Genomic DNA, 26,383 nt, shown 5'->3' on the forward strand with positions numbered 1-26,383 from the left:
TCGTATGCCTTCTCCAAATCAATAAAAACCATATACAAATCTTTGTTTCCCTCTATATATCTCTCAATAAGTTGTCTAAGAAGATGTATAGCTTCCATAGTTGATTTTCCGGGCATAATTTTAAACTTGAAAATGAGAAAAAGGCAGATGTTCCTCAAAGGTTCTTGCAAGCCCAAAACGTTATAACGAAAGCAACTATCACGCTCAACTTGACAAAATACTAATTTATCTCCCAAAGTTGTGACTGTCTGCAAGAGTTTCTACAGGAATGCCCGCTTCAGTAACGCATACTCCTAAGCAAAGATCAACTTATCTGATCTCACAGCTTTCGCATATGTCAATGAGGTTCACAACCCTTCGTACTTTAGCGTGACACAAAGAGCAGCTGTAATACTACGTGATATTCAAAAGAATCAAAGTTCCATTTTTGTATACAGGCAAGTAAAAGGGTTACTAGATGCAGAAGATCTATTCATGAATTTTGAACACAATAAGAGCCATTTCCTGTGAATATCAATATTCTGATTGGAAAAGAGAAAAAGTGAGATACTACAACCCAGTGTAATAAACGAAATCAAATAGATAGTTGCCCGATGGAAGTTAAGCAAAAGACTCTTAGTTACCAGAAGTTTTTTGCTTCATGGGGACGCTCATAGTTACCAGAAGTTTTTTGCTTCATGGGGACACGCGCTTTCCCAAAAGCAGGAAATTCCTTCCTTTTGACAAACTCGCTTCCCAAATATGAAAAACTTGATTCCCTTCAATGGGAAGCTCACTTCCCTCTTATTTCCCAAATTGATTCCCTTTTGCTTCCTAAATGTTTCCCTCTATCTTACCTCTCACTTTCTATGTTTTTCATATTAAAAAATAATTATTATTTTATAACAAGCTTTCATGTTGGTTTTATATCGATTTACACTTATGTTCATCTCATTTCTTATTTGCTTCCCCCACGCACTTCATATTGCTTTCTATGTGTTTCCTTTTCATTTTTTATGTGCTTGCACAATCGCTTCGCAACTGCTTTCCATTTCTCGTTTCATGTCACTTTTTAACACACTTCCCAGCTTCCATTTCATGTTCGTATCCATTTTGTTTCCTGGTAACGATAAGCAAAACTAAATCCTAATTGGGACTGACCCTCCCATAGAAGTTCCTATTGTTGCTCAGATAATCAGATAACTGATTAAGTGCAGCGAATGATTTGCCTAGCCCACAATTGCTCCAACAATGTCCACAAAGCACTAAGTTTGATTCAAGAATGCCAATGGGATTCAAGAGCAACTCATATAGATACATAACAAATCTAATGGCAATTTTTGAGGCTAATATCTACTTCCAATTGAACTGCAAATCAAACAAACATAAACGGCGTTTAGGGTCTGTCTTACTGTCTAACACCAACACATCATTACTTTGAACACAAATTTGCAAGTGAAGATCCCATAATTCCAAAAAGTAAACTAAAAGAAAGAACACCATCACACAGAAAAGCAAAGGCAATCACAGAACTGTTTGAGAATTTGATCATATTGCTGCATGTGACTAAATCTAGAATCCCAATTCAGATTATTCATAGATAAGATTAATCACATCCAAACCCCCAAAAAAGCAAAAACCACAATGCACGGAACAAAACAATACCTAATACCATTAGAGCTTCGAGCCTTTGGGCCACACATAAGGGTCCCTATGCGCCTCTAGCTCCTCGATTACGCCGGGAAAGGCCGTCGCCCTCAAACTGGCATAAACATCCCTCTTCCAATTCCTACTGGCTAGCTTCTCCGCTTCATCAATGGCGGACTCGATCGTCTTCTCTGCGCTATCAAAGACGCGGTCGACGAAACCGAGCTCGAAGGCGTCGGAAGCTCCGAACTTCCTGGCCTTCAGAACGACCTCCATTAACGGACCACAAGTGAGCTTGCTCCTGATCACGGACATCAAGCTCCTGGGCATGAACATACCGTGATCCAGCTCGCTCATGTAGAGCACTTCCTTACCGGATTTCATGAACCGGTAGTCGTGAGCGAGCGCGAGCATGAAACCGCCGGCGGAGGCGTGGCCGCGGACTGCGGCGATGGTGGGCACGCCGAGCTTCATCATGGAAGATAAGAGGCCCTCGAATTTGAGCTGGATGAGGCCGAGGCTGCCGGAGGAGAGGTTCCGGTCGATCCAGGCGATGTCGAGGCCGTTGGAGAAGTACCGACCCTCGTTGGTGGTGACGAGGGCGCCGGCGTCCTCGGAGAGCCGGACGGCTTCCAGGGCGGCGGATATGTCGTCGACGGTGGTGGGGTTGAAGCGGTGGTCGCCGGGTCCGGTGAGGGTGAGGATATAGACCCTGCCCTTCTTCTCCAGCCTGCAGGATGCCCAATTCTGGGTTTGTTCCATCCTTTTCGCTTGGTGGGTCTCTGGGTTCTGCCGTGTTGCAGACAAGAATGGATGGAACTTGGAGGTTGGAAGCGAGAAGAAGACAGGAGCGGGATGAGGGTGTTAACGAGTCGGATATGGGTCTGACCCAGGTGAGTCTGAACCCGGTTCTGTATTGAGGTGCTGGTATCGGGTCTGAAGCTGGGTCATATAAGGTTTGTTATAAGAAAAACCATACCCGGATAATATAAGGTTTATACCCAGTAAAGTAATACTTTTGTATCTTTGTTTATATTAGAGAAATCACGGGTCTTAATTGGAACTCGGGTCGAATTCAGCTGTGGTATGAAATTTCACAAACCATACCCAGCTCCATATACTAATCAGACCCTTTAAGTCCTTTTTAAGTTTGACCCAGTTTTTAATCAGTCCTCTTTTATCACCAAACCCTGCCCCTATAGGGTTTGGTATGGTCGGGTCTGGATCAAACCTGACCCCTATGAGGTTGGTAAATGGCAGGTGTGACTCAACGTAAATCTTGTTGCCCAGATTTGGCAGAAGGAGCCCAATTTCATTAGCAAATCTACATGAATAAACGACTTTTTGTTTCTTCTTAACACGAGTGTGATAGATTGATCATTAACTCGTCATTTTAAATTTCCTTTATTATGTTTTTAACTAACAGAGAATGAATATATATAAGTCCCTTTTTTTAGATAAATCTAACCTCGTGTATGTGATATACGTGTTTAGTGCAAATCTTGCGGGAGTAACAGGTGTACAGATTTTTCTAGCGATGCAAAAAGAGACAATCAGTCCCAAAAAAGAAGAGTAACAAGGCTTTGAAGGAAACAGCGGATATCTTGTGATATGTTTTTTCATAGAAAAACACCATTCAAATGATTGACACATACTAAATCAACTATACTGAATACTACATTCCATGAGGTTTAGATGGAGTCAAAATGACTTACATTGAGAGATTCCAACTAGACTGTAAGAATAATAGATCACATAGCAAATAACAATTGTTAAGAGCAGTGATGCAATGCTTAGAGACTCCCTGGAAGTGAGGGGTAAGCTCTCAGAGTTTTACGCTGCCAGGACACAGAAGTACAACAGGCAATGGTAGTGTGACTAGGTCTATGATCCTGAGGCGGTTTTTAAGTAAAAAAAGAAAAGAGAGCAGCGATGCAATGGGTCAGTTCCTTACATTGGATCTGTATTCTGAAGTATGAGTTCAAATTTGAATCCATATTTGATTCTAACCTTTTTGTATGTTTTTGGATTTAATGTCAGGAGACTCTAATACTAGAGCATATAAAAAGTCTAAAATAGACTAACTTCTAGTTGAGCAAACAAATCTGGAAAGGTTAGTTTTGGTATGGACCAAGATCTGAATGTACTTGTTTACTTGATTTTGACCTAGATCCAAGTAGACTATGTTACAAAGACGCATAATTCCAAGTGATGTGTCTACGAGATACAACACATTACTTGACAGTTGACACGCCATGATCCATGTTCGACACTATTTGTGTTTTGAAGTTTTTTATTCCTAAATGATGAAGGAAAAACCTCACTGAGAACTGAATCACTTAATGGGCCCGTCTCCAATTGCGGACACCACCTGTTAAGACAAGAAAGTTGTACAAGATAATTCAAGTACGATATTTTGATGATGAAGAACTAGAACAACTGGATTACAATTATGGCAATAAAGAAAGAAGAAAATAATTGAAGAAGTTTACAAGTAAATTATTGAAAATTTCGTCCAAGTATAAATCTCTTTAAATTCTTAGATTTTGTCTTACTTTGATTGCATATCTCACTTGCATTACACCTAAAAATACTTAGGAAAACTTTCCTAAAAGAATTCTTAGCAAAAATCCTCTTAGAAAGCCCTTTACCTATATTTTCAGTTTTATCAGTCGACCAATAAGTCTCATCAGTCGATCAGTTTTTTAACGCCTATTGTTCAAAACCAAATGTCTATTTTCTGATCAGTCGACTAATCTACTTTTAGTCGACCGACCCGAGAGTTCGATTTTTTGAAAGTTTAACAGAAGTCGGTTGAAAGTTTTTTCAGTCTACTGATGATTTTCATCAGTCGACTAATTTTTTTTTAATTGACTAAGTTTCAAAATTCTGAATTCAAATATGTTCGGCTAGACACAGTAGTAGACTGATTTAACAATCAGTCTGCTAATATTTGATTTCAGTCGACTGATAACTTTTTTAGTCGATTAACAGAGTCTCCTTGGTTTAAATAAGAAGTTTGCTTTCAGCAGAAATTGTTGCTGAAAGTGATACCGGTTTTGGTCTATTTGATTTTGGGGTGACACAAGTTTGATAGTGGAAATTTCAAGCGAGTTTTGCTTCGAGACTGGATGTAGGTCTAGAGGACCGAACTAGAATAAAATTTTTGTGTTCTTTGTGTGTAATTGCTTTGCAGAATTCATAATCTTTCAAATTCCAAAGACTATGTTTAAAAGCACTATTCACCCTCCCTCTAGTGTTGGTTGTATATATCCTACGGTACTTGCATTTGGTATCAGAGCAAGGTTTGATATCTTTTGATTTTACCATCATTTAGCATGTCAACAACATCGTCTTCTCAGCACAAAGAATGATGCTCCTTAGTCTGTCCATCTCTCTTTGACAGAACAAACTATGAATACTGAAAAGTAAGAATGACAATATTTCTACAATCCATGGATCTTGAAATTTGGAGGGTTGTTACTGAAAAATATCAAGCACCATCAATAGATTTCATCATATGGACCGATAAAGCAAAGAAAATTGCTTCACTCAACGTCAAGGCTATGAATGCTCTATATTGTATTGTTGACAAGGTAGAGTTCAATCAAATCTCTCAATGTTCCTCTGCAAATAAAATTTGGCATACTCTTCTTGTGACTTATGAAGGTACGACAAAGGTCAAAGAATCTAAAATTGCTTCTTTAGTTCAAAATTTTGAATTATTTAAAATAAAGCAAAATGAGTCAATTTTTGAATTGATAACAAGAATGACCGACATTACAAATACACTTAAATCTCTTGGAAAAGATTATTCATAAGTAGATTTGGTTAGAAAAGTCTTAAGGTATTTAACTCCAGAATGGAAAAAAAATACCACAATAATAGAAGAAGCCAATGATTTGTATACCCTTTCTCTTAAAGACTTGGTTGGTAATTTGATGGCATATGAAGTTCAACTTCAAAATAGATAAGAAGAAGAATCAAAGAAGAAATCTCTTGCATTCAAGACCACTTCATATTCTGAATATTCAGTTGAGAATGAAGATATTGCCCTTATCACTAGGTAATTCAAAAGATTCATCAAAAATGAAAGATTTCAAAGAAAAGTAAAGAAAACTGAATCATCAAATTCTGATGAAGTTAAGTGTTTCAATTGCAAAAAGGCTGAACATATCAAAAGAGATTGTCATCTTCTCAAAGTCAAGCTTAAGGACTAATTCAAGAAGAAAAAGGTATTTCAAGCAAATTGGGATGAAAGTGACTCTTCTTCCGACGAAGAATCAAATAAAGAAGTCGCCAACATGTGTTTGTAGCACAAGAAGAATCGGTAAGTCAATTTGATTATGATGAGTTATTAGAAGCTTTTAATAAATTATATGCTAAATTTAAGAGACTAAGTTCTAAAAACAAAGAGTTGAAAACAAAAAATTTGACTCTTGACTCTAATAACAAAGTGTTACTTCAAGAGATGGAAGATCTCAAGAAGGAAAACTTTTTTCATGCATCTAAGATAAAAAAAAAAATTGGCATTAGAAAAAATGCTTTACAAGAAGAGATATCTAGTTTGAAAGAAAAATCAAATGATCTTCTATCTATAGTGACTAAGTTCACTAATGGTCAAGAAAATCTACAAAAACTTTCTGGTTCTCAAAGATGCTCGGTTAACAAAATTGGATTGGGATATAGTTTCTTTGATACTCAAAATAGATAAAACTATGTGGTAAAGAATCATCAAAGTCAAAACTCAAAATCATTGGTTCAAAGAACTCAGTTTTTTAGTCATGCATATCATAGTAGAAACATACCTCATCATGGTACTTCAAATGCATATAAGCCTAGACATGTTTATCCATCGTATCATGCTTCTTTCTATAATTCTAGAAATGCTAATACATTTTATGATAGAAAAAGTGATTATTTTCAAAAGAAATCAATATCCAAATGGATTTGGGTTCCTAAGACTAACTCTCACGGACCCGAAAATAAAAAGGTGTCAAATGTTTTGTCTTCCAATTTTGTTGTAGGTATACAAAATAAGGAGCAAGTGGATCTTGGACAACGGTTGTTCCAAACATATGACTGGATAGCCGAAGTTATTTTTCACCCTTCAAAGTAAGGAAGGAGGAACTATCACCTTTGGTGACAATAGCAAAGGAAAAGTAATCGGCATTGGGAATATTGGTAATCCAAAATTTCCCTTTTTAAAAAATATTTTTTTAGTAAATGGATTAATGCATAATTTATTATCTATTAGTCAATTATGTGACAAAGGTTTTCTCGTTTCTTTTGAACATGATTTATGTTTGATTTCTGATTCTTGTTCTAAAAAGATCATCTTTAAAGGAAAGAGAAGGAACAATGTGTATGAATTTTATCTTGATGAGTTACCCACCCTCAATGAAAAATGTCTTACTACTTCAAATGAAATTCAATGGTTATAGCACAAGAGACTTGGACATGCTAACTTCAAATTAATTTCTAAATTATCCAAGAATGATCGTGTTAGAGGCCTACCTAAAATATCATATAAAAAAATCACTTATGTGATGCTTGCCAAATGGGTAAACAAATCAAGAGTTCTTTCAAAGCAAAAGATATAATTTCAACAAAGCGTCCTCTTGAACTTTTACATTTAGATCTTTTTGAACCATCAAGAATTCAAAGTTTGAATGGTAGTAAATATGCTTTTGTCATAGTAGATGACTATTCTCATTTTACTTAGGTATTTTTTCTGAAAAATAAAAATGATGTTTTTTCTGAATTTTCTAAACTCTGTAGAAGAATTACAAATAAAAAATCTACCTCTATTATTACTATTCGTAGTGATCATGGGGAAAAATTTGAAAATGAATCTCTTCTAAAGTTTTGTGATCTACATGAAATATCTCACAACTTTGTTTTTCCTAAAGCGGCTCCCTAAAATGGAGTTGTTGAAAGAAAGAATATAACCGTACAAGAATGTGCTAGAACTATGCTTCAAAATAAAAATTTACCAAAATATTTTTGGGTTGAAGCAATAAATACAACATGTTATGTTTTAAACTGTGTTCTTATTCGACCATTTTTACATAAAACCTGTTTTAAATTATATTATAATCATATACCAAAGATCTCATATTTCAAAAATTTTGGTAGCAAATGTTTCTTGTTAAATACTAAAGATAATCTGCACAAGTTTGATTCAAAATCAAACGAAGCAATATTTCTTAGATATTCTTCTAGAAGCAAAGCTTACCGTGTTTTTAATAAAAGAACTTCTTGTATTAAAGAGTCTTTACATATTATATTTGATGAGAATGGTGAACAGTTTGTACCTCTAAGCGAAGGAGAAGAAGTAATACCTCAAGAAGAACATTTGAAAGAAAGCACTTTACAATCAAATATTCCTCAAAATCTTTCACCGGTTTGGAAAGAACTTCGTAAGCATCCACATAAGCAGATTGTTGGAGAAATAAAGAGTGGTGTCCAAACTAGAAGCCAGTTGAAAGAATATATCACAAATATTTCTTTCATATAAAAAATAGAACTAAAGAATATCAATGAACCTTGTGATGATGAATTTTAGCTTTTGCCCATGTCTGAAGAACTTAACCAGTTCACTCAGAATAATGTATGAGATCTAGTTGATAGACCAAGGGATCATCCGGTGATTAAAATGATATGGTTCTTCTGGAACAAGCTGGACGAGAACGGTGAAGTCATTCGAAATAAAGCAAGGCTAGTAGCACAAGGCTATAACCAAGAGGAAGGCATAGATTTTGATGAAACCTTTGCATTAGTGGCTCGATTGGAGTCAATTCGAATGATGCTTGCTTTTGCTACTTACATGAATTTTAAGTTATACCAAATTGATATTAAGAGTGCATTTTTGAATGGATATATCAATGAAAAAGTTTATGTAGAACAACCACCAGGCTTTGAAGATGCGAAATATCCAAAAAGAGTTAAAAAATTAAAAATAACTTTGTACGGACTCAAACAAGCACCAAGAGCATGGTATGAGAGACTATGAAGTTTTCTAGAACTATCTGGTTTTTCCATCGGCCGGGTAGATTCCACTCTATTTATTAAAAATCTAAATTCAGATATTCTTATTGTGAAATTTTATGGTGATGATATAATATTTGGTTTTACTAATGATTCTCTTTGCAAAGATTTTGCTAAAGCTATGCAGGAAGAGTTTGAAATGAGCTTAATGGGTGAATTGAACTACTTCCTTATACTTCAAATAAAAAAACTGAAGAAGGAATCTTCATCAACCAAGCCAAGTATACAAAAGAACTTCTTAAAAGATTTGACATGGACTCAACTAAATCAAGAAAAAATCCTATGATCACAACTACCCCTCTTGACAAAGATGAAAACGGTAAAACTGTAGATACTAAGATCTATAGAGATATGATCGAATATCTATTATATTTAGCTACTAGTCGACCTGATATAATGTTTAGTGTATGTATGTGTGCTAGATTTCAAATTAATCCGAAGAAAGCACACTTAATTGCTGTAAAATAAATTATTCTATACTTAAAAGATACTCCAGACTTTGGATTGTTTTACCCGAAGTCATTTTCCTTCGATTTAGTTTCATATAGTGATGCAGATTTTGCTAAAAGCAAATCTGATCGCAAGAGTACTAGTGAAACTTGTCACTTCTTAGGACTTTCCTTAGTCTCTTGGTTCAGTAAAAAACAAAATTTGGTATCTCTCTCAACAACTGAAGCAGAATATATAGCAGCTAGCTTAACATGTACACAAGTACTATGAATGAAGCAAACCTTAAGAGATTTTGGTGTAAATTACTCCACAACAACTATTTATTGTGATAACACTAGTACTATAAATCTTTCAAAAAATTCTATTCAGCACTCACGAACTAAGCATATTGAGGTGAGACATCATTTTTTACAAGATCATGTTTTAAAAGTTGATATTTCTTTGAATTTTATACCCACAAATGCACAACATGCCGACATTTTTACTAAACCATTCAAAAATGAAGATTTTATGAGAATTAAAAGAGAACTTGGTATTTGCTCATTATTGGACTTATAATATTTTTTTTTTTGGAAATTTTTGTTTTATTTAAAAATTGTAAGACTAAACTTTTCAGTCGACTGACATTTATCGATTAGTCCACTGGTAGTTGGTTAATTTAAAAAAAAAACACACAGAACTGACTTCTTATTTGTTTTAAAAACAAAGGGCCATCGAGTTACACCCCCCACCCCGCGTTTTTCTCTCTTTCCCTCTCCTCTACTATCCCTTCCCCTCTTTTCTAAAACCCTTGGAGAATCAACATCCCTCTTCCACTCGTCGAACGACGACAACCTCTGCAGTGTTGGACAATCCCTCTTCCACTCGCCAGACGACGTCACTGCAGCGCCGGACGACGACACCATCCCATCCAGACACTCCCTGCGGCAACACCTTCTTCGGCAAATTCCATTTTCTTTGCTCTTTTCTTGATGAAGATGCCTCGTCAGAAAACTGCTTTTGGGAATGTTTTCCCTTCCTCAACCACACCCATAGCCAAAGCACGACATGGATTTTTCCTTAACCTTCTTTGAAATCCTCTTCTTTATGATATGTTTGGCTCTATATCTGCCCTTCCAATCTTACCTGGTAGAATCATTCTTTTTCATGCCTACGCATGATATAATCTCAAGGAATTGTTTAAAGGTATTTCACATCTATTTGATCCTTTTTCTGATCGTGATTACTATCCATTATTGATTCATTTGTTTTACATAAATTTGCAAATCAATCACGATACTTGTTTTATTTCTTCTCTTGTTAGAGATGTTGAAATCAAATTTGATTACAAACTTCTTGGAAAGATTCTTAATGTTTCGTCTTCTGGCATTCTTCTTAATTCCATTAAACTTGAGGATGAAAAAAAAATTGACCAAATACTACTTCCAGGCGCTCTTCATTGTAATCCTTTCAAAAATACTAATCTTAAACCTCGCGCATGGATTACAAGCATAATTCTTGCTCACAATGTTCTTCCAAAAACAAATTCTTTTGATTATTTTTTCACTGATCTTTTTACTGCTCTTTATGTTTTATTTGGAAATATATCTGCAAACTGGGTACACATCTTCTTTATTACTTTATTGAAGCAAAAACCTTTTCTTCTATATGGTTGTATCCTTACTCGGATCTTTAAATATTTCAAAGTGCCTCTGAATACTGAAAAAATTGTTTCTCAAAAGCAAATATTTGATGAAACTGTTCTTAAATGAATGAAAATTTTCCATCTAGAACCTTCATCATATGGATCTCCTATATCTTCTGAACCATCACCATCTCCTTTATCTCCTTCATCTTAAGACAAAAGAAATAAATTTTCTACTGGAAAAGATGATGATGAGATCCTGAAATGACTTGAAGCTTTGGAACTTCACGAACGCACATTTCGTGAGGATGTTAGTCAACAACTTTCATCTATTCAGTCTGATATAGTTGAAATCAATGAGATGTTAAAGCAACACTTTTCTTGAACTTTGCTTCCTGATATTGCTATAACAACATTTTGGTTTATAATATTTTTCTTTTGAACTTATACCTGCATGTATCCTTTTCTTTGATACTATGACTCCACCTTCTCCTTTTGATCATGACAAAGGGGGAGAACCATATGCAACAATATGTATGTATGATATATGTGAAACAATATGCATGTGTGATATATGTGTTTACATGGGTTATTTGATACACTAACTTCTTGTGTTTTGACAACATATTGACAGGGGGAGTAAGTTATCTTAAAGTCCTATATGTTTATCTTATTGAACTATGCTAATGCTCTATTTGTAACTAGTTTGTCATCATCAAAAGGGAGGAGATTGTTAAGACAAGGAAGTTGTACAAGATGATTCAAGTACAATGTTTTAATGATGAACAACTAGAACAATTGGATTACAACTATGACAATAAAGAAAGAAGAAAAGAATTAAAGAAGTTTACAAGTGAATTGACTGTAGATTTCATGCAAGTGTAAATATCTTTAAATTCTTAAATTTTTGTAAGAGCCTTACATTGATTGCATATCTCACTTGCATTACACCTAAAAAAACTTAGGAAAACTTTCCTTAAAGAACCCTTAGCAAAAATTTTCTTAGAAAGCCTGTTACCTATATTTTCAGTTTTATCAGTCGACCGATTTTCTAACATCTATTTTTTAAAACCAAATGTCTACAAGAAATCTGTGGATTAGCTACGACCTCAATCCGTCGCTAAACAGTTTAGTGACAGATTAGTGACAGACAACTTCCATCATAAAATTCTAGTCGCTAATTAATGACAGAAAATATCTATCATAAGTTTTGTCGCTAATTTGCGATGAATTAGCAAATGTCATGATTTGTCGCAAAGCCATCGTTAATATGCAGAGATTTGGTTCGGCGATAAATTTTAATTCGTTGCTATTGTAGCGATGAATTAAAATTCATCACAAAAACATTGGACGATTCACTTTTGGAACAAATAAATATTTGTTCCTAATCCGTCGCTAAATTAGACGCCGATACTAAATATCGATGGATAATATTCATCGTTAATCCATCGCAAACAATAAAAAAAAAATTAAATGTTTATTTAAAACATAAATATCGAGAAAAAATTCTCGTGATACAAATTATATTTCCTGTACAATTTATATTTCTTGTGTATAAAAAACAAAGTACACATAAAAATACATATAAAAAATAACTAAAACAATTTATCGATCCACTATAATCGTCACTAAGTTCTAATTATTTACAAGTGAACATTTACAAAGATTTTCTTTTGAAACAACAAGAAGGTACAACAAATTCAACACATGAATCTAATCATCGCCAAGATTATGTGCGTCATCTTCTTCATTGTCTCGATCTGCACCTTCAGGTCCTTTACGCTGATTATCTTCAGTATCCTAAAAGAGAAAAGAAAGGTTAGTATTGATAAACAAAATATAATGAAATAAATTATATGTAATTCACCTAAGTTAAGGCAAACAAAGTAACATGAGTGAATTACACATAATCTAGCTAGCAATAAAGTGAAGGATATTAACAGAATTCAGATATGTTATAAGTCGGACATAAAAAAATCATAATGATTCAATCATAGAAATATGTGTTCTAATCATGCATATACTAGCTTAAAATCTAACGACATGAAACAAATCACATGAAACTTTCATACCTGAGAGGCACCTGCAGACGAAGTTCTCCTGTTCTGAAAAAAGCTGCATAACTCATTACGGACAACATCGGAAATTGTTTCATGTAAATAGTCACGCATTGTGTCCTTAACAAGCTAGCTGACACCATCTCAAGAATTAGGCGGGTCAATCGGATGCTTGGAGTTGATGCTGACGGGAGAAGTCTGAGAGCCGTGACTAGAGAGGTAACGACTGGTAAGATATTCATATTACTCTCAAACCTGAACACACGACCCTTTTTGGGTTCACTAGTTGCAGTCACCCATGCTGTAGGATCAAAAGATGGATGCTGAGTGGAGTCATCGCCATATCGCTCTACCATCTGTTGCTCGTATGACTCCTACAAAGTAATGATTACAATGTGGATTAATAATTAAGGATTAAAATATTTATGATAACTTGTATATTACAATATTTATTAATATAATAAATACATACTGTTGTCGTTCTCGCCTTCTTTGATACGAACTCTCACGTTGTCTTACGTTTATGGGTTTCAACAAACACATCCTTGTATGACACAATACCTCTTTTTTCTACGAAGTTAAATGATAAAAAAATTATTTAACAGGTATGCAACAATACTTATAAAATTGACAATATATATTTATGAGTTATCATTTTTTTCAGGTGGCTCCCAAAAGTCCTAGATCCACCTGTGGGTAGATGGGCATCGAGCATCTTTGCTCGGTTTTGTGCAGCCTTCGCTGAGTGGTTTCAAAAATCATGCCCCGCCCACTTGTCGCACATTGCATCCCAAACATCTGACCTGATAGTAAGAGGGTCATGACCCTTCCACTGCACTGGATCATCTATCCTGCTAGATGCTTTTATTGCTGCAATCTTCATATTGTGCAGCATGTCTGCAAATCGACTGACAGTCACCTTCTGCCACACCTTCATCTTGTTCTGCTCCTTGATCGTAATCGCGAAGTGATTCAAAGCCTAAAAAAAAAATCATAAATGACTATAACAAAAAATTAAATATAAAACACATAAGTTATGACAAACAATTATATACTATAAATGAGGACCACAATCGGTCAAACACCTCCTTCAGGTACTCTTTCTATTGAGCGATCGATCTTAGTAGATGTTGAACTAGTGAATGCCTAATCTCTCGTATTACCTCTTATAGCACGAACCTCGCGCTGCACATGAATTCGTACACATTAACTATGAATATATAATATTTATAAGATAAATATAGGATAAGTGAAAATAAAATACTTATGGTCGATTATTGATATACACTATTTGAATGAATCATCATGTGTCAGACTGAGAAGACTCTATATCCAACGTTGTCACATGACTTGTATGAACAGCTGGTGTAGGTGGGTCATGTGCAGGCAAAGCGTTGTCACGTGACATATATAAGCTATGACATCACTTACTAATCATGGATAACTTATCTTTAACATGCAATACAATTTGATCAGTTACACAACTCTATATCACCATGAACACATAACCAAATAAAAAATAACTCCATAACTCTATACCTATCGAAGATACATAATCAAATCAAAATTAACTTCATGCAATACATTGTCTCTTGTCTTTGGCTTGAACCGAGGATGCCCACATGACGGGCATGATCTGTTATTTTTCTGATCTTTGAAATACAACATGCACTGATTTAAATAAGTATCTATCTTTTGATACCTCATACCTAGCGCGTTGACCATGACCTTCGCATGATAGAAATTTTATGGCAATTTCTCATCTTTAGACAACATACTCTTCACAATAGAGCACAAATGGTCAAAACATGATTGACTCAAATTAAACTTGGACTTCAGATTCAGTAGTTGAAGAACTGCATATAAGATAGTGTGACTCGCGCAACCATTTTAAAGTGGCTCATCAGCATCTCTAAGTAAATCATAAAATCTACTAGCTGCATTATTTGCTGCTTCTTCCTCTACCCCAGTTAGTACATCACTGGGACCCATAGCAGAACCCAGTTCTGGTCCTGCGACATCAAATATCAAATCTATATATGGATTATCGTGCACCACATTCACCGGTGTGTCAAAGTTGTTATTAAATTTTTCACCATGAAACGTCCAATTTTGATAATCACTCACAAAACCCTTTCTGTATAGGTGATGTCTAACGCCATAAAGTTCTACAAATCGATTGTTCTTACACATCGTGCATGGGCACCTAATCCGACCTGTGGGATCCACTGTATTGACACTTGCCATTACAAATTCAATAAAACTGTCAACATCATTCATATATTCAAGTGATACCTCATTGTCGACTATCCTACGGTACATCCATTCACGGTTTACAGTCATTTTGTCATATGATGTTCCAGATATTATCCTAACCAGTTAAAAGAGAATCATCAGAATGATATGATAAAGAAAATATCAAATTTATCATGCATTCGTGATAGATGTAATGATTTGATATATATCACACACACACACACACACATATATATATATATCATACAATCACAAGAACTATGATGCATACATTGATAACTTAATATTTTCATGTGCAAAACAATTTATTTGAAACATGTTTGAAGCATTGATAACTTATCATTCATTTTCACGTGCAAACTCATTCATAACACGATACATTCATTTGAAACATATTTTCATGATACAATTTCACATGAAAGTCATAATTAAATTAAAAGTAACTTCATGCAAGCATGAATACAATCACATCAAACATTGCAATACATTCAAATCATTCATATCAAAACAATATCAAACATGTACCTGCAGCAAACACACTCTGATATCCTACTAACTATTACCATGACTAGCATGAAATCCGAACTCTAAAAATAAGAACACTTCTATTTTTATACATTAAAATCATGCTCAACATGATCTTCGAACTCCATCAAAGCAGTCCTAGATATCTATAACTAAGTGAGTGTGTGAACATAAAAGTATTGCATCTAAGAAATTAAATAACCTGTGATGCACATGCATCACTTACTCACCACAGGTATTTACCGGATTTGCATTGCTTTTGTCACTTACCACGGGTTTCGGGGCACAAGCGAGATCCGTTGAAAAATCTGTAAGAGACACTGTGTTAAAATGAAGTTTATTACCTGATAAAAAAGAGGGTGACACCCCCTATCGAAAATGAGCCCGGACAGAGAGACATAATCCTCTGGTGAAAGCGAGACAGATAGGGGCGTTGCCCCTGCCGACAATAAGGTCAAGGCAGTGAGGTCTCGCCCCCTTTTGTATCAATCATGGGGCAGGAGGGTCTCGCCCCCTGCCGAGGCAAAATTTCTCGGCAGGGGGATCCACCTCCTACCGAGCAAAAAATACAAGGGGCAGGGGGGCTTCGCCCCCTGTCGAAATTATCGAGGATAGGGAGGCGAAGTCACCCCCTGCCTGGGAAAACAAAAGGGCAAGAAGCTTCTCCCCCTGCCGATTATTCTACGGCAGCGGACAGGGGGGGCCTGTCGGCAAAGTCAAGAGGACAGAGGCGGAGCCCTCTGTCCTGCCAAAGAGATCAAGGGCAAGGGGAGGGCCTGGCAGAGGCGATCAGGACCTTTGTCAACCCCCACATACTACATAGGGGTGGGGAGGGTCTGACATAGGTTGTCGGGCCTCCGGCAACCATAGGGGGAAGGGGGCGCTACACCATAGGAGAAATGAGGAGGGTTACTTGCGGACGGGGCTCACCGAAAAAGCAGAGGTGGAGCAACGAGAGAGAGAGAGAGAGAGAGAGAGAGAGAGAGAGAGAGAGAGAGAGAGAGAGAGAGAGAGAGAGAGAGAGAGAGAGAGAGAGGTCGTCGAGAGGTCGATGGGCGTCGAGCGGGCAATGGGTGCCGGTTGGGTGGGCGACGGGAGGTCGACGGGCGATGGGAGGCAGACGAGTGGCGGACGGGCGACTGATGAAACAAAAAGGAAAAAGAGGCTCATATTAGGAATTTACAAGAAATTTAGCGACATATTCACGATGGCAAAATTCTGTCGTAAATGCCGTCACAAATGTGCGATGGAGTAGCGACATATTTTTTTTGCTGCTGAGCTGTCACAAAGTTACGACAAAATTGTTCCGTTGCGAATTCATCGCTAATTCGTGACAGATTCCTAACAGATTTTTTTTTTCTGTCGCTAATTCTGCAAATAATTTGAATGTTAGCGACATATAGTTTTCTCTAGCTAATTCGTCATAAATTTGTGATGAAAAAAATCTGTCGTAAATTTTCGTCGCTAATTAGAGTTTTTTTTAATACCTTTTCTCGAATTTCTCCTCTCTCCTTCCTCTAACAAGCCGTGCAAGCTTCAATTTCTCTTCTCTCATTTCTCTCTTTGCTCTAACGGCAGAAGGCAGCCGATTATCTCCTATCCTTCCTCTTTTTCCTCTAACGGCAAAAGACTAAAGAAATGAGGCCCCACTCTGCCCCACTCGTTTGGACCAGGAATAGAAGACAAGAAACTAAGAATGCACTAGAGATCAAGGTTAAAATCAAAACCCGTGCTAGGATAAAGGGCAAATTTTTTAGGATGAGGCAGGGGGTGGAGACCTCGTGTGTCCGAGTCCACTTCCATCCCTATTACCAATAATAAGTATATTTGTATGCATTAAAACTATTATTTTTATGGACAAAATATTAGAAAAAATGTCCCTGTGTCCTTTCCATACAAATCACATAATTGTAACTCGAATTTGTATCATATCCGTGTCGATGTGATATAGGTTCCAAACTTGACTTGGACTCGGATACCTACACGTTGAATTCAATTTCGGACCCTGGTCGGAGGTCCGATTCATTTTCATCCCTAACTGGTTTCAAGTTTCAAGGGTTTTACCGGTTTATGGCCGTGAAGGTTGTTGGTATCTCATCCACACATCGGAATCCAACGAATATGATGATACCCAATTTCATATGTTATGTCATAATTTCGCCCGATCAACAAAACGCGTCTAACCTTCTTTTAACGCAAGGGGACGGACGGACGGGAAAACCCCCAAATTCGCCCCCTCCCTCTCTCCTTCCGGCGAGCACTCCCGTTTTTCCAAGAGTATATTCCGGCAGGTATCGCCTCCCTTCCCTTCCCCCTACTCTCTCTATCTGAAATTCCCCTGTTTTCCGATGTTCTTGTCCAAGGGCTACGGTTTCCGGCAGTGCTTTCTCTATTTTTCGGTAATGTCCTATTCTCTTTCTTTGTCGAGAAACCGGAGAGATCCGGTGTTTTCCCGACAAGTATTTTCCGTCCATTCGTCGTCCTTTTCTCTCTCTCTCACCGGGAAGCTTGATCTCGTCGGCGAAACCTTAAGGCCACCGGAGGAAGAGAGATAGAGACAAGGAGAGAAGGAGGAAGAGTAGACGGGGTCGGCGCCCAAGGTTTCCATCAACCCACCTCCGTCTCCTACCGTTCCCCGTGTTGGACACGTGTCATATTCGGGTGTATTTATGACATAGCTTATGAGATTAGGTATCATTGGATCCGATCTCTTGTTGGTTCGGCGAACGGGAGCGAGGAGCGGCGATTGGCCATGTAGTCTTCCTCGCGTTCATTGGTTTCTTGGCTTGCCCTTTTCTTGTGCCGCATTATGAGGTCACTCTTTTCACTGTTGGAAGAAGACTAGCTTGTCTTAGAACGAGAAAACATAGTTCGTTCTTGTTAGCATGTAAATAAGCTCCACTTTTTTTTTGTATTTGATCTTTCTTTTTAGTTATTTCTTCTTGAATTGCTCCTATGCATCTACGAGTCCTAAATAGTTTCATCGTTATCGCAGCTCTTTTCTGTACACATGATCGGAAGACAAGATGAATAACGTGTTCAGTAGCCAAATATTAGCCGAGAAGCTTTCGAAACTCAACAACTCCCAGCAAAGCATTGAAAGTATCCTTATCTGAAATCACTGTTACCTGGCGCGGTTTTTGTAGTAACAAGTGGGGGTCAAAGTCTTGAAAACGCTCACTTGACAAGCAGTTTATTCTGCCTAGTTTGAAAGCATGATGCTATTTCTGGGTTTTAACTTCCGAAACATTGTTTTACTTTAGCGCTAGAATATGTCAGTTATGAAGCATGGTTGTGGGATTTGTTTTTGCAATTTTTTGTTCCTGTTATCCATTATGCAGTTCAAGAAGTATGCACCCTTTTAGTTGATTGATGTCTTGCAGCATCTATTGCACTGATGCAGTTGTAATTTTTTTCTTGTTATGTGTTAATTCAGTGAATCATACAACATGAAGATGGCCTTTTAGGCATTTCTAAAGCTTTTGAAAATTTGATTAAGGGACTGCAGAATCAGTTTTTCAGTTGAGTTCAACAAAAGGAATAAAAAAGTTATGAATGGAAACTCTTTTGGGCAACAGTAGATGATGAACTTGACTGCTGCCAAGCTGAGAGATGTTCCCGCTTCTTCCAGACAAGATGACCATCATGCAGTTTGGGAGTGAATCTTTGTTCATGGCATGCTTCCAGTTAAATGTAGCGTGCTTCCAAGTTGGCCTGGAAGACTGTGAGACTGTTCTCATCATGCTAGGGATCGTTCCTGTGCAGTCACTGAAGAGAAGCAATTGCAATCAATTTGGCAAAGTTAAATTATTTCATGATCCATGGAAAGCTTCATATATGTGCAATTAGAAACCTGCACTTGTGTGTGTGTGTGTGTGGACCTGTGTTTGTGTGCATGCATGTATGCTTGGAGTGTGTGCAAGCATGCATGTTGACATATGTGTGTGTGTGTCTGTGCACACATCTGCCATATGTGTGTGCATGCATGCGTTGATGTGTGTGTAGTTAAAATGGATGGATTGATGACTATGTGTGAGCACATGTAGGCAAATGTACTACATATTTTTCAATGTGACAGAAAACATGCATTTATTATCAAAGCGGTGATTTCATGGTCATATAGAATATGATCCATTGACATCTTGAGGGACAAGCAAACCTTAACAAATAGGAGCTGAGTTGGTTCATCATAATGGTGGAAAAGTTCAACGAAGATTTAATGAGAGTATAAAATAAAAAGATCAAACTTTTAGATGCAATGGGAATGCAATAGGCTACTTGTGGGGATGGGATGAATGCCATCAGTCAAATAACAAAAGAAAAATGGTTTAAGTGGGCCAAAATTATAGTAACTATACTGAAATGCTGTATTGTGAACTTTTCTTTATAGTAAGTATACTGCAATATTGTATTGTGAACTTTTCTTCAAGTTACAGGTGTATCTTATATCAAATGGCAATATAAAAAAATTCTTGGTATTTGATTCTTTCAGCAAACCTTTGCTTCTCCTTTTGCTTGGGTTTCCTATGTTGTTACTAGAAGTTATACTAGCAAATGCTGGAGTTTCTTATGTGCACTCTTAACTTAAACAAGCATTGTCCCATTGGTGCATTTTTCACCGCAAGAAAGCAAAACAGGTTGTTGAAACGTGGGAGAAATTGTTTAATAGCTCTCAAAATGAGCAATGCATCCCTTTTCTCTTCTTGGCCAATGACATCCTGCAGAACAGTAGACGAAAAGGAAGTGAATTTGTGAATGAGTTTTGGAAAGTTCTGCCTGGTGCGCTCAAGAAAGTATTGGAGAACGAAGATGAGCATGGGAAGCGTGTGGCCCTAAGATTAGTACGTTTTCTTTTACCATTTCAACTGGAGATTGTGTTGTTTAGGATATAAGTAGATAAAAACTGATGTTTTCGGATCTACATCTTGCATGCTTACATAGCGGTTATGTTTTCATTCTGTGTTACGTGTGCTCTCCTGCCTTTTTTTTTGTGTGCATTCATAAAATTGTCTTTAGATTCATCTTGCAAGTTGAACTACTTGTGGTCCTTTAGCTTATAATATGGCATATGTATATGTGATGTTTTTATTAAAAAATTGATGTGAGGGTTATGATGGTTTTGGATTTTCTGTTCTAAAAATTTATTAGTGTTTCATTAGAATTGCTCGGAAATTTTATTACATGGGCTGGTGTGATTGACCTTTTCTATCCTATGTTGAGCATATGGCATGGGCCTGAATACCAGGTGCTTAGGCATGTGTGCATGGACTAAGTGAGGGTTAGCTGTCCACCCTTGACAGCACTCATGTTTACTTCTTCATGGAGGGTAAAGGACATTTCTCTGTATCAGTAAAGAAGAGGAACACAAGTTGTTGTAATGGCTATAACTATAAGCCTATAACTAATGAACCAAAATATTCGACACTTATTCTGAACATTCCAAAACTTTTTCTAATCATTTATTCTATTCCATTGTACTTCTGCACTTAAGCAAGTCCAGCTTCTTGTATTGGTTTTTTAGATTTGTCTTTTTTGTTGAACTTTTGAGAATTGAGACATTTATGAAGTACTCCAGACTGAGTTGCCTATTAGAAGCTACTGTGTGACACAGGAATAAAGGATAAGCTAAATATCTACGTGAATTCTGCTTAACTTCACTGCATTGTCTGATATCAGGGAAGGAATTTGGGTTCGCTATAATAATATTAAGATAGATTGAGGAAAAAATGTCGGTCATCTCCAACATGAGGTGTGAATTGTCCAAGTTATGTAACAGCCGTTATGGAAAGATAGATTTTTTTGGATTGAGGCATATTAAAAGCCTCAAATTCAAATAAGTAGCCTAACATGTTCACAAGAAAATGGGAAGTGTGACTTATTAAATTGCATTTTTTATTTTGAGAACAATGGTTAAAGTTTTAGGACAATAGATATGCTCCCAAATATTCTAGCATGAGAATTTGTAATTCATTTGCTATTTAGTGGAATTTGTTTTTATCTTGTTTTGGCAGAAAAGTTCTTGCTGTCATAAACTTAAGACTCTCTTTTTTTGGTCAATCATTAATTAAGAATCTATTCTAAAACTACATGTTTTAGAAAATCTCTCTTTCGTTATACTGTTATATACGATACTAATTTCATCCATATATACAAACTGCAATTTCTAGATAGATATATGGGAAGAGAGGAAGGTCTTTGGATCCCGTGAGAGTAGTCTTAAAGATGAAATGCTTGCAAAGGAGCCTCCTCCTTTACCGCAGAATAATGGTAAAAGTTCACATTCCATCAAAATAGTGCGGAAGGATGCTCATTCTGTCAGAATAGTAAGAATTTGTGAAGTTCTGTCATTACTTTTCATTTTTACTGTCCTACCTCATCATCCTGATTAACCCTTGATATGCACAAACCTTCACTTCTACTTTGAGCTGTCAGATTCACTTAAATCGATTTTGATCTTAAATTCAGAAATTAGCAGTTGGAGGTATGCCAGAGAAAATAGTATCTGCGTTTCAATCCGTACAAGATGACCATTTCAATGAAGATACTGCTTTAAACAAATGCAAGGCTGCTATTCGTCGTGTTAGAAAGATGGAGAAAGGTGTTGATGATGCCTGCTCAAATGGTAAGAGAAAACATTCTTCTGCTATAATCAAAATCTTGGGCAATTTCTGATATTCCACTGTTCAGTCTATTAGAATTATCTGCAGTTAAGGACTGCCTTGCGATTGTTCTAAATGAAGTGGTGTCAGAAATTGCTCCTATGGTTCTAAGATAGATTAAGAGGCTGGTTGATAAATTTCCATACCATGGTTTTGAAAAGGAAAAGAGTCTAGGTCCTAAGTGGAGGGTTCTGGTCAATGTACTTTTGTTTATTTATTTTGCAGTTGTATGTATAGAAATTGACGAGAAATTCTATGTGCTTAGACAATGAAGAACTTGGATACTGTTCTTTTCTGTTTGTTTCATCCTTCATGACCTTTTGCACTTTGTTAATTTAGTCTATTATGTTTTGTGTGATGAGATTTATCATTACTGGCAAATGGCAATACATCTTTACCTGTACAAACAAAATTTTGTTTTTTAGCAATGCAGTTACTTCTCCATATGTCTGGAGTGCCTAAACTAAAATGCTATTTTCTGTTCTGCCAGTTATCATGCCAGGGGAGCAACTGAAATGAAATAGGAAAACCAGAAAAGGTTATGTACTGTATTTTGGCCTTTATGGTGGAGGAACTTTAAATAAAAAGAATGGAGTTTAAGATTTTGGAAGGCTTTCATGCATTCAAGAAGGTCATGACAATAATAAGCAAAACATTCATCACCTTGCTAAATTGGGTCACCTGTTGTCTTTCATCTCCATCTGATTTTTCATGAGATGACATATGGTCTTTCATTTTTGTCTAATTTTTCATGAGATGAATTGCTTTTGTGAGCTTCACCTAGGATGTTGTGAAATTTGGTTAACATAAAAATGACTTGTACAATGTTAATTTGAATTGAAGGTCAATGTTACTTTTGTTATTGATGTTCCTACCATCATGTAAATTCTTCTCCATAAAAACTGGCAAGATCGTGTTTGCAAGTTTAGAAATTAAGAGTTACCCTTTTTGGAAATCAGTTGTTAAGGTTGCGTTGTTCAGGCCATCTAATTTTTTCCGTCATGTGTGTGTGCGCATGCCTGTGCAGGTGTTTGTGTGTGTTTGTGCTTCGTGCATGTGCACGTCTGTGCATGCCTACTTGCATGCATGTACAATTGTTCACACATGTTACATGCCTGTGAAGTATTTTCTAGGTATGGGCAATTTGTAGATAAGGTTCTCATCCTTGAATGGTAGAGAAGAATTGCTGCTCCTACAAGGCTATTTACAAGCTGAATTGTTACTATGAATTTGTGACAGATTGGTGATGGTAGCACCAGGAATATCGGACTTGGCAATTGTTAAATTATATTACCGAAATCTTGTAATCTTATATATTATATATATAAAGGATGATACATATAAATATATGATATATATGTATACGTATCTATCCACTTATATATATAAAATATATAATTTTTTCCTTATTTTAGTCATAGGGTAGTTTAGTCATTTCCTCAGTTTTACGCACATTCATTTTCGTGAATGTGATTGTAATTTTCTTTTCCTTTTCTTTTTATTTTTAGTTTTTTGTTTTTTTATTTTTACCAAAAGATACCTTGGGGGGCCCACTCAAATAGACATTGGGCCCCTCCAACGGTCACATTGTCACCGTTGGAGCTCCAACGTCTATGAGTGGAGCCCCTCCAAGGCTCCTTTTTGGTGGCTTATAAATAGGGGTTCTCTCCTTGTAATTCTTTATGGCTTTGGGTCAAAGCCCAAGCGATTAATAAAGTATTTTTTTATTCTTTCTATGCCTTTGTGCATTTGTGAGATTTAGTAGGTTGTGCTTTTGTGCACAAGTGTTCTAAGAGTTCTTATTGTGCATGTGTGCACGCGTTTATCATCAAGAATATTAAGGTCTTGATCATAGTATCTTGTTAAAGATACTTTTACATTGTATCAGAGCGAGGTTGGAGAAAGAAAGATCGTGGAGATTCTCACATTTTTGGTGCCTTGGAAAATGCCCCTCCAACGGTCACATTGTCACCGTTGGAGCTCCAACGTCTATGAGTGGAGCCCCTCCAAGGCTCCTTTTTGGTGGCTTATAAATAGGGGTTCTCTCCTTGTAATTCTTTATGGCTTTGGGTCAAAGCCCAAGCGATTAATAAAGTATTTTTTTATTCTTTCTATGCCTTTGTGCATTTGTGAGATTTAGTAGGTTGTGCTTTTGTGCACAAGTGTTCTAAGAGTTCTTATTGTGCATGTGTGCACGCGTTTATCATCAAGAATATTAAGGTCTTGATCATAGTATCTTGTTAAAGATACTTTTACATTGTATCAGAGCGAGGTTGGAGAAAGAAAGATCGTGGAGATTCTCACATTTTTGGTGCCTTGGAAAATGCACTTTCAAATATTTGGTGATTGGGGTGGATCCTTTCGTTCATCCAATACTTTAGAAGATTCTTCCACCAAGAAAGATCTAAAAATCTCTTGAGGTACATATCTTTTTTCCTCAATTCTCCTCTCCAATGGGTGAAAAAGACTCCCATTTCTCTCTCGGCTTTAAACTTAATGGCTTCAACTATCACGTTTGGGCCGGAAATATGGAGGCACATATAAAAGGAAAAGGGCTTTGGGGCTATGTCCAAGGCTCGATTCCTGAACTGGAGCCCAAGATCACCTTGATGGAGAGAAGAGAAATAAAAATTCTTGAAGGAGAAGAAAGAGCCAAGGCTCTTGAAGACTAACAAAAAACGTGAAGAATGGGAGATGAGGAACTTCAAAATCCTCTCATGGATTTTCTCGTCCGTAGAGACAAGAATCAATGCCAACATTATAAAATTTAAGAAAGCTTCTCAAGTATGGGAATACCTTGAAAAAATGTACACTTCAAGGGATTTGTCCCACAAATACTATCTTAAAAAAAGAGCCTTGACCCTTCAACAAAACGAAATGACTATTAGAGAGTATTTTGCGGAGTTGTCTTCTATTTGGGATGAACTTGCCATGCTTGAACCCAAATGGAGCGGAGAGACTTTTGAGCTTAGGCACAAGCAATTAGAAGAAGATCGTTTTTTCAATTTTTTGAATGGGCTTAGACCCGAATTTAAACAAATTCGATCGTCTATCCTATCTGCCTTCACTTCCCCCCCTCTTGAAGATGTAATTACTAAACTAAGTGGGGAAGAGACACATATGGGTATAAGTAAGAATAACCCAAGTGTTCTAACAACACCTTCCAATAATGAAGAAAATGAAGGTGTTAATGCCGTTTCAAGATCGGGGAGCAATTTAAGGACCTACAAGCCTCCTCATTTCAAGAATCAAAACCAAAGTTCAAGCGGTCAAGGAGGAAAGAGGGATTATAGCAAGCTCTTGTGCCACTTTTGTAAGGAATCAGGGCACATCAAGCTAATATGTCCAAAATAGAAGAAGTTGCTAGCCATGGCTACCATATCCCAACCCCAAAAGGAAGAGTGCTCATCATCTTCAAATGGAGTTCTCTCGTTACAACAAATTGTGGATGTTCAACCTCTTCTCAAAGGGGCTATTTTCGGAGCCGCCATGTCAACCTCTTCTCCTCCTGGTAAGACATCGTGACTTTTAGATTCAGGTGTTTCATTTTACATGACTCCAAGTATGAGTTCTTTTTTCGATTACTCAAATAATCGCTCCCCATCCTTTGTTTCAATCGCGGATGAAACATCTCTTAGTGTAAAAGGAATTGAAAATTTTGAAAAACAAGGTTTTTTTATTTCAAAAACTAGATTTATACCTAAATTAAACTTAAATTTACTTTCGGTTTCACAACTCTCGGATCATGGGTATGATATAAAATTTTCATCTAACAAATGTTGGATACATGATCGCCAGTCCGGGAGGTTGATTCGGGGAGGCTCTAGGAAGGGCGATCTTTACTACGTCGATTTTCTTCAAATTCCAAAGAACTCATTTTGTAACATTGTCCAACAAAAAAATATTAATGTGTGGCACAAGAGACTTGGACATCCAAATATTGTAAAAATTTTCCATTTACCTTTTGTTAAAAGTCTGTAAAAATGATTTCAATTGCAACCAGTGTTGTGAAAAGCGTTGAGGCGTAGCGAGGCGCTCCACCAAAATATGAGGCGAGGCGTAAGCCTCGAGGTGCAAAGCGTAAGCCTCAATTTTTTTTTTAAACTTAAAAAAACTATAAAAATTATCTAAAATTA

The 26,383-nt window shown here is 36.6% G+C and overlaps 1 protein-coding gene and 1 pseudogene across 3 annotated transcripts in view; one reads left to right on the forward strand and one right to left on the reverse strand.

The window, feature by feature from the left end:
- Positions 1 to 1,653: 1,653 nt before the first annotated feature.
- On the reverse strand, positions 1,654 to 2,388 carry LOC149819613 (enoyl-CoA delta isomerase 2, peroxisomal pseudogene; annotated as a pseudogene).
- Positions 2,389 to 17,756: 15,368 nt separating this feature from the next.
- The window catches only part of LOC149819614 (uncharacterized), a 107,245-nt gene continuing 98,618 nt past the window's right edge, over positions 17,757 to 26,383 (forward strand). The window contains exons 1-6 of one of the 3 annotated variants that reach the window (XM_089982844.1): positions 17,788 to 17,879; positions 18,280 to 18,475; positions 18,584 to 18,690; positions 20,182 to 20,429; positions 21,756 to 21,911; positions 22,054 to 22,210. In XM_089982844.1, the coding sequence (XP_089838970.1) occupies positions 18,615 to 18,690; positions 20,182 to 20,429; positions 21,756 to 21,911; positions 22,054 to 22,210 (637 nt within the window). In that variant the 5' untranslated portion in view covers positions 17,788 to 17,879; positions 18,280 to 18,475; positions 18,584 to 18,614. Of the gene's footprint in view, positions 17,880 to 17,937; positions 18,476 to 18,583; positions 18,691 to 20,181; positions 20,430 to 21,755; positions 21,912 to 22,053; positions 22,211 to 26,383 lie in introns of those variants that run through there. The other 2 variants (XM_089982842.1, XM_089982843.1) reach the window with 2 other exon arrangements.

This window comes from Nuphar pumila, chromosome 12 (genome assembly GCF_984573655.1).
Source record: "Nuphar pumila chromosome 12, dmNupPumi1.hap1.1, whole genome shotgun sequence".
NCBI classification, from domain to species: domain Eukaryota; kingdom Viridiplantae; phylum Streptophyta; class Magnoliopsida; order Nymphaeales; family Nymphaeaceae; genus Nuphar; species Nuphar pumila.